This window comes from Asparagus officinalis, chromosome 5, assembly GCF_001876935.1.
Source record: "Asparagus officinalis chromosome 5, Aspof.V1, whole genome shotgun sequence".
Classification (NCBI taxonomy): Eukaryota; Viridiplantae; Streptophyta; class Magnoliopsida; order Asparagales; family Asparagaceae; genus Asparagus; species Asparagus officinalis.
In genome coordinates this window covers 51,814,525-51,821,255 of record NC_033798.1, presented here as the reverse complement: position 1 = coordinate 51,821,255, position 6,731 = coordinate 51,814,525, and the positions used below count along the sequence as shown (strand labels likewise).

Genomic DNA, 6,731 nt, shown 5'->3' with positions numbered 1-6,731 from the left:
AAAATTTCAAACTATTTCAAATGGATGTCAAAAGTGCTTTCTTAAATGGTTTTATAGAAGAGGAAGTGTATGTTGAGCAACCCCCCGGTTTTATAGATCATGCTTTTCCTAATCATGTTTACCGGGTACAAAAAGCTTTATATGGGTTGAAACAAGCTCCTAGGGCTTGGTATGCTCGCCTCTCTAGTTTTCTTATTGAAAATGGTTTTTCAAAAGGAACAATTGATAACACACTTTTTGTGAGAAAAAGGAAAAATGATTTCATTTTAGTTCAAATATATGTGGATGACATTATTTTTGGTGCTACTAATGAATCCTTGTGCAAGGAATTTTCTAAAGTTATGCAGGATCACTTTGAGATGAGTATGATGGGAGAGCTTACATTCTTTCTCGGGCTCCAAGTCAAGCAAACTAAGGATGGGATCTTCATTTCACAAAGCAAGTATGCGAAGGAATTGGTGAAGAAATTCAATTTGGAGAATTCTAAGCATGCACCTACTCCCATGAGTACTAGTGTTAAGCTTGATGCGGATGAGAGTGGTGAAGATGTAGACCAAAAACTATACCGAGGTATGATAAGTAGTCTTTTTTATCTCACCGTTAGTAGACCCGATATCATGTTTAGTGTGTGTGCATGTGCACGTTTTTAAGCATCTCCAAAAGCATCTCATTTAATTGCGGTTAAAAGGATCATTAAGTATGTTAATGGAACTTTTAACCTTGGTTTATTTTATCCAAGAAGCACCTCTTTTGATTTATATGGTTTTTGTGATGCCGACTTTGCCGGATGTAAGGTAGATCGCAAGAGTACTAGTGGAACATGCCAATTCTTAGGAAATTCACTTGTTTCTTGGGCTTCCAAGAAACAAAATTGTGTTGTATTGTCCACTACGAAAGCCGAATACATTATCGCCGGCTTATGTTGTGCTCAAGTTTTATGGATAAAACAAAGCTTAGTTGACTATGATTTGAACTTTCAAAATATTAAAATCTTTTGTGATAACACAAGTGCTATAAATATTTCCAAAAATTCGGTTTTGCATTCTAGAACCAAGCATATTGATGTGCGCCATCATTTATTATGCGATCATGTAGAGAGACAAGATGTATCCCTAGTATTTGTTGACACAAAATCTCAACTAGCGGATATATTTACTAAGCCTCTTGGAGAGGATGATTTTTGTCGCATAAGAAATGGTTTGGGCTTATGCACTATGTGAAAGTTCTACATTGCTTGCTTGTTTAGTTGCATCTTGCATTTTGCATTTCTTTCCCCATTTTTTGATGGTGACAAAGGGGGAGAGAAATCTCCTCATTTGTTGCATATATTTAGGGGGAGCTCATAGATAGGGGGAGCACCTATCTATAAGCTATTTTATTTTTGCTCTTATATAATGGTTGGTTGTCATCATCAAAAAGGGGGAGATTGTTAGCCCTTATGTTTTGATGATGTTCTTACAACCACCATTATCGGTACTAATGGCTTATTGAGTATAAATGTAGTAAATTCATTTGTCAAGCTCGTTAGTGCCATTAATGGAGGATGGATGGAATATATGCTACAACGAAGATATCCAAAGGAGGAGGAGGCCAAGAGATGAAGCAACGTTATTTCAAGAACGACAAATTCGAATAAAAGCTTCATCCGATTCAAGCTATATCAAAGCTCAAGTATATTGCTCTCTATATGAGGATATTAGCTTTCTTTTGTTTTTCTCTCTAGTGCTAGAATGTAGGCAAAGAGTTACTGAGTTTACTTGAAGCTATTGGGAATCACACACACGTTTTTAGACTTGTTTCCAGAGAGGTCGTCGGTCGACCGGTGCGGTCGACCAAAATCTCGATTTTTCTATCGGTCGACCGCGTCGGTCGACCGATGTTGGCTCTGCTTGTTTTCTAAGTTTTCAAAGCTGATCACGGTCGACCGGATTTTCGGTCGGTCGACCGAATTCATTTTTTTGGTCGACCGAACGTTCTGCCGGACGACCGATTGATTTTTCGGTCAACCGCGACTTTTTTCTCAAACGGTCGATTGCCTCGTTTGCTGTGCTTTCACTTAACCGTGTTTGGCACAGTCTGTGGTAATGGTCTGAAAAGGAGATTATTTTCTTAATTGGGAAGATTGAGTTATGTTTTTAAATTGATTAATATCTTCTATTTAAACAGGAGATTATTTTCTTAATTGGGAAGATTGAGTTATGTTTTTAAATTGATTAATATCTTCTATTTAAACTCTAGACTTCTTCTTCTTCAAGCTGCCCCAACGTTTTGCAAAAACCAGAGAGACTGCTGTCTTCCTGAGAAAATTTTCAAATATGTTTTCTCTGTGGTTTTTGTGTGTGATTCACTTCCCAGCTTCAGTAATCTTTCTCTTTACCATAGGGGCTGTGTAAAGAGAGAGTCTTGCATCTTTTCTTCTGCTGTGTGAGTGAGATCTTGTGTAGATCAACTGTGAGGGAGTGTGATCTGTTGAGATCAAACTGTGTAGTGAGAGATCATGTAGGATCGCTGTGTAGACGAAGTTCTGGCTTCCAAACCAGGTGTGTAGTGGATTTCTCCTCGAGAGTGGGGAGCGGGGATGTAGGTCAGCAGGCCGAACCTCGTTAACACATCGCGCGTCAAGGATAACGATTCCTAACCCTATCTCTTCTACTTTAATCGCATTACTGTTTTGTGGTTTGCTTGTGTTTTATTTTTATTGCATATTAGAGCCTCTTGACCCTAATCACCCCCCCCTCTAGGGTCCAACATTACATTGTATTATACTTGTACACCGAGAGGAGTGGTCGGTGAGAGACATGGTTGATTCCAAGAGGAGTGGTATCGGTTGTAAAGCCTAGAGAGAGGTTATAAATCCGAGCACTTGAGGAAGAGGACATGGGCTAGGCTAACACTTAGAGGGTGTAGAGTGTATTTACATCGTGTGTATTGTAAACATTTGTCGGTAAGCATTGAAAACCGATTGTGAACGTTTTGGGTGAATGTCGAAAACCCGTTGTGTTAGTGGATTCTCCCCGGGAGTGGGGAGTGAAGACGTAGGTCGGAAGGACCAAACTCTATGATCATATTGCTTGTTTGAGTTTGTATTTTTATCCACTTCTGTTTCATATTTATCCCTTTGTTTATATATCCTTGCTTTATCTTAATTGAATACCTATCTTGCTAGGATATTTTTGTTAGTAAGCTTTTATTGGTATTAATATCGAATTAGATTAGCTTTGACCCTATTCACCCCCCTCTATGGGTGCTTTCATTCTTGAGTCTGCACACAAGGTTCTTCTTTTTTTCTTCTAGAAAACCTTCTGACCGGTGCATGTATATCTCCTCTTCTAGATGTCCATGAAGAAACACTGTCTTCATGTCTAACTGCTCGAGATAAAGATCTTCAATAGTTACAATACTCATCACTGTCCTGATAGTATTGAGCTTTATCACGGGAGCAAAAATATAGGTGTAGTTAATTTCTTCCTTCTGCTAGAATCCTTTGACAACTAGCCGGAATTTATATCTTCTGGAGCTATCCTGCTCCTCTTTTACCCGGTACACCCATTTATTATGGAGTGCCTTCTTACCCGTGGGCAACGCAGTTAATTTTCACATCTGGTTTGAGATAAGAGACTTCATCTCTTTTTTCATGGCAAGCTACCACTTGCTCGCATATCCACTCTGACAAGTTTCATCATAGCTTTTAGGCTCCCCTCCATCTGTTAACAACAAATCGTTCATATATCTCCTATTGGGCACAGGAGGACGTGAAGATCTTCTCAATATCGGAGCTAGTGCGTCGGTCTCCTACACACCGTTCTATCCAATAGGCTCTTCTGGCTGAGGACATGCTGCATTTGGTTCTTTCGAGAGGTTACCTGGAACATCATCTGCATCTACAAATATTGACTCGCTCTCCTCTGAGTCAAATGCATATGTCTTGTGCATGTCCTTGTACATCACCTTCTCGTTGAATATCACATCTCTGCTGCGGATCACTTTCTTATTTTCATTGTCCCAAATGCGGTAGCCAAACTCATCTTCACCATAATCGATGAAAGTGTATTTCTTAGACTTGGGAACAAGCTTATTCTTTCCTTGATCGCTGATGTGCACATAGGCTACACATCCAAAAACTCTCAGATGAGATAGTTTTACCTCATTTCCGCATCATACCTCCTCTGGTATTCTGTGCTCTAATGAAATCGATGGACCTCGGTTGATCAAGTAAGCTTCTGTGTTGATTGCTTTTGCCCAGAGCTGCTTTTGTAGACCTGACTATATATGGATACTTTGGGCTCTCTCTGTCAACGTTTGGTTCATCCGCTCAGCTACACCATTATGCTGAGGCATGCCGGGCATGATTCTCTCCATTCAGATCCCGTGGTTATAACAGAACTTCTTGAATCTGGTGTCTTCATACTCACCATCATTGTTGGTCCTGAGCTTCTTTATTCTCAGAGTTGTCTCATTTTCGACCATACCTTTCCATCTCATGAAAGCTTCAAACACTTCTGACTTGTGCTTCATAAAGTAGACCCACACTTTTCGAGAGTGATCATCGATAAAAGTCACCAAGTAGTGTTTCCCACCAATGGACGCAGTGGTGGTTGGTCCCTAAACATCCGAGTGAACAAGCTCTAGCTTCTCCTTCTTTGGGGTTCTGCTATTTTTCTGAAAGCTAACTCTCTTATGCTTTCCAAGTATAGAATCTTCACACATGTCTATCTCCACTGATTTTAGACCTGGGAGTTTTTCTTTTGTGTGCATGATCTTCATCCCCTTCTCACTCATATGACCAAGTCTCCGGTGCCATAAATTTGAAGTCTCATTGTATGCTATAACTGAGATCAAATAGCGTGCACCTGCTGTCATATATAGGGCACCAGTCTTCTTACCTCGGGCAATCATCATTGCGCCTTTTGAGATCTTTCAATCATCTCCATAGAAGGTCGCAGTGTAGCCTTCTCCAGCTAACTGGCCTACTGAGATTAAGTTCTTTTTCAGGTTAGGAATATGTCTGACATCCTCCAACTCCCATACTGACCTGTTCAACTTAATTTTCACTATACTTTTGCCCACAATAGCACATGGTTGATCATCACTAAGATATATATATCCAAGATTATCGAGGACATACTTCTCGAAGAATTCTTTGTGAGAAGTAGCATTGAACGATGCTCCTAAATCTAACACCCAAGATTCTTCTTTGCTCTCTAAAGAGCGTATCAATGCATCGTCTCCTCCTGAGGTGGAAGTAACATTCACCTCTGCATTTGCCTCCTTCTCCTTTTGTGCACTTTTGCACTGATTCTTGTAATGCCCCGCCTTCCCACAATTCCAACACTCGATGGTCTTCGAGTTATTACTTGGATTCCTAGACTTGGACATCCCGTCCTTTGATCTACCTCTGTAGTTTGATTTGCCTCGTCCATTTCCTCTGGTTGAATTTCTACCTCTTGACTCTGTATACAATACTGAAGAGGTTGTAGCTTTTTACCCGACTCTCTCCGTCGGATCTCCTGAGAACCAGATCATGAATATCATCAAACTTTAACTTGTTGCTTCCCGATGAGCTACTCATAGTCATGTCTGTAGCGTTCCAACTTTTCAGTAGGGAAGAAAAAAGTATCAACGCTCGAACTTCTTTATCAAACTTAATTTCAATTGAAATCAATTTTGTTATGACCGTATTGAGTTCATTTAGGTATTGTACTACTGATACGCCTTCCGCCATTTTCAGATTGAATAACCGCCTCATCAAATAAACTTTATTTGCGGCTGATGGCTTCTTATACATATTTGAGAGTACTGCCATTATATCCGTCATGGTCTTCTCCTTCACTATGTTGAACACAACATTACTAGTTAGTGTCAATCTGATAACTCCGAGGGCTTATCTGTTTAGATGGTTCCATTCATCTTCCTTCATAGACTCCAGCTTCTTCCCTAAAAGGGGTTGATACAGATTCTTTTGGTACAGATAATCCTCTATCTGCATCTTCCAAAATCCAAAATCTGTTCCATTGATCCCACTTGAATCTGACTTCCTTTAGATCGTTTCAGGCTCTGATACTAGTTATTATGAATTACGGGGGCTACCTAAACCCCTAAAAATTAAGAAAACGTAATAGAGAAAAGTACACCAAAATCTACGAGGTTCAGCAAACTTGTCTACGTCCTCGTGAGCCACACAGTAAATTTCTTTATTAATCTAAAGAAAAAATTACAAAGTTTAGAGAAGATCTCAAACTGAGATCTCTCAATAAATGCAAATCTTCACTATAGCTACAGTGAAGATCCCCCTCTTAAATCCCCCTTCAAGATCACTGTTGATGTCTAATATCACACAGCCAGTTGAAGGCGCAGAGTTGTTGGATCGTCGAGAGGGAACTATCGAGAGGGTGTCGCTTTCCTTCTTCGACTTTATGCCTGGTTCTCAGAGCTCGGGTGAACAGATCACCTACACACACAAGAATCATAGGAGTACGTGGCTTGTTTCCCCCATAGTATCTCTGACGGTCAAGTCAGCTGGTGGACTTATGTGAGGGGGAGGAAGAACGGTGTGCTCTTCTAATATGTGTGTAGAGAGTTTGAAGGTAGTAAGGAGAATCAAACCTTTTTCATGACGAATAGCGTATGTATTTATAGAGGACGCCAAGGGCCGGATCGAAATCTAGCAAGAATGCGGTCTTTGATGAGGGCGAGGGGTGAGCTGGAGGCTGAGTCACCCTCTGCCCGATACG

At 40.4% G+C, this 6,731-nt stretch overlaps 1 protein-coding gene across 1 annotated transcript; it reads right to left on the bottom strand.

Moving 5' to 3' along the window:
• LOC109841827 (uncharacterized mitochondrial protein AtMg00300-like) lies at window positions 4,603–4,899 on the bottom strand. Its single transcript, XM_020410765.1, has one exon. It carries the CDS (start codon window positions 4,897–4,899, stop codon window positions 4,603–4,605), a length of 297 nt encoding a protein of 98 aa, XP_020266354.1.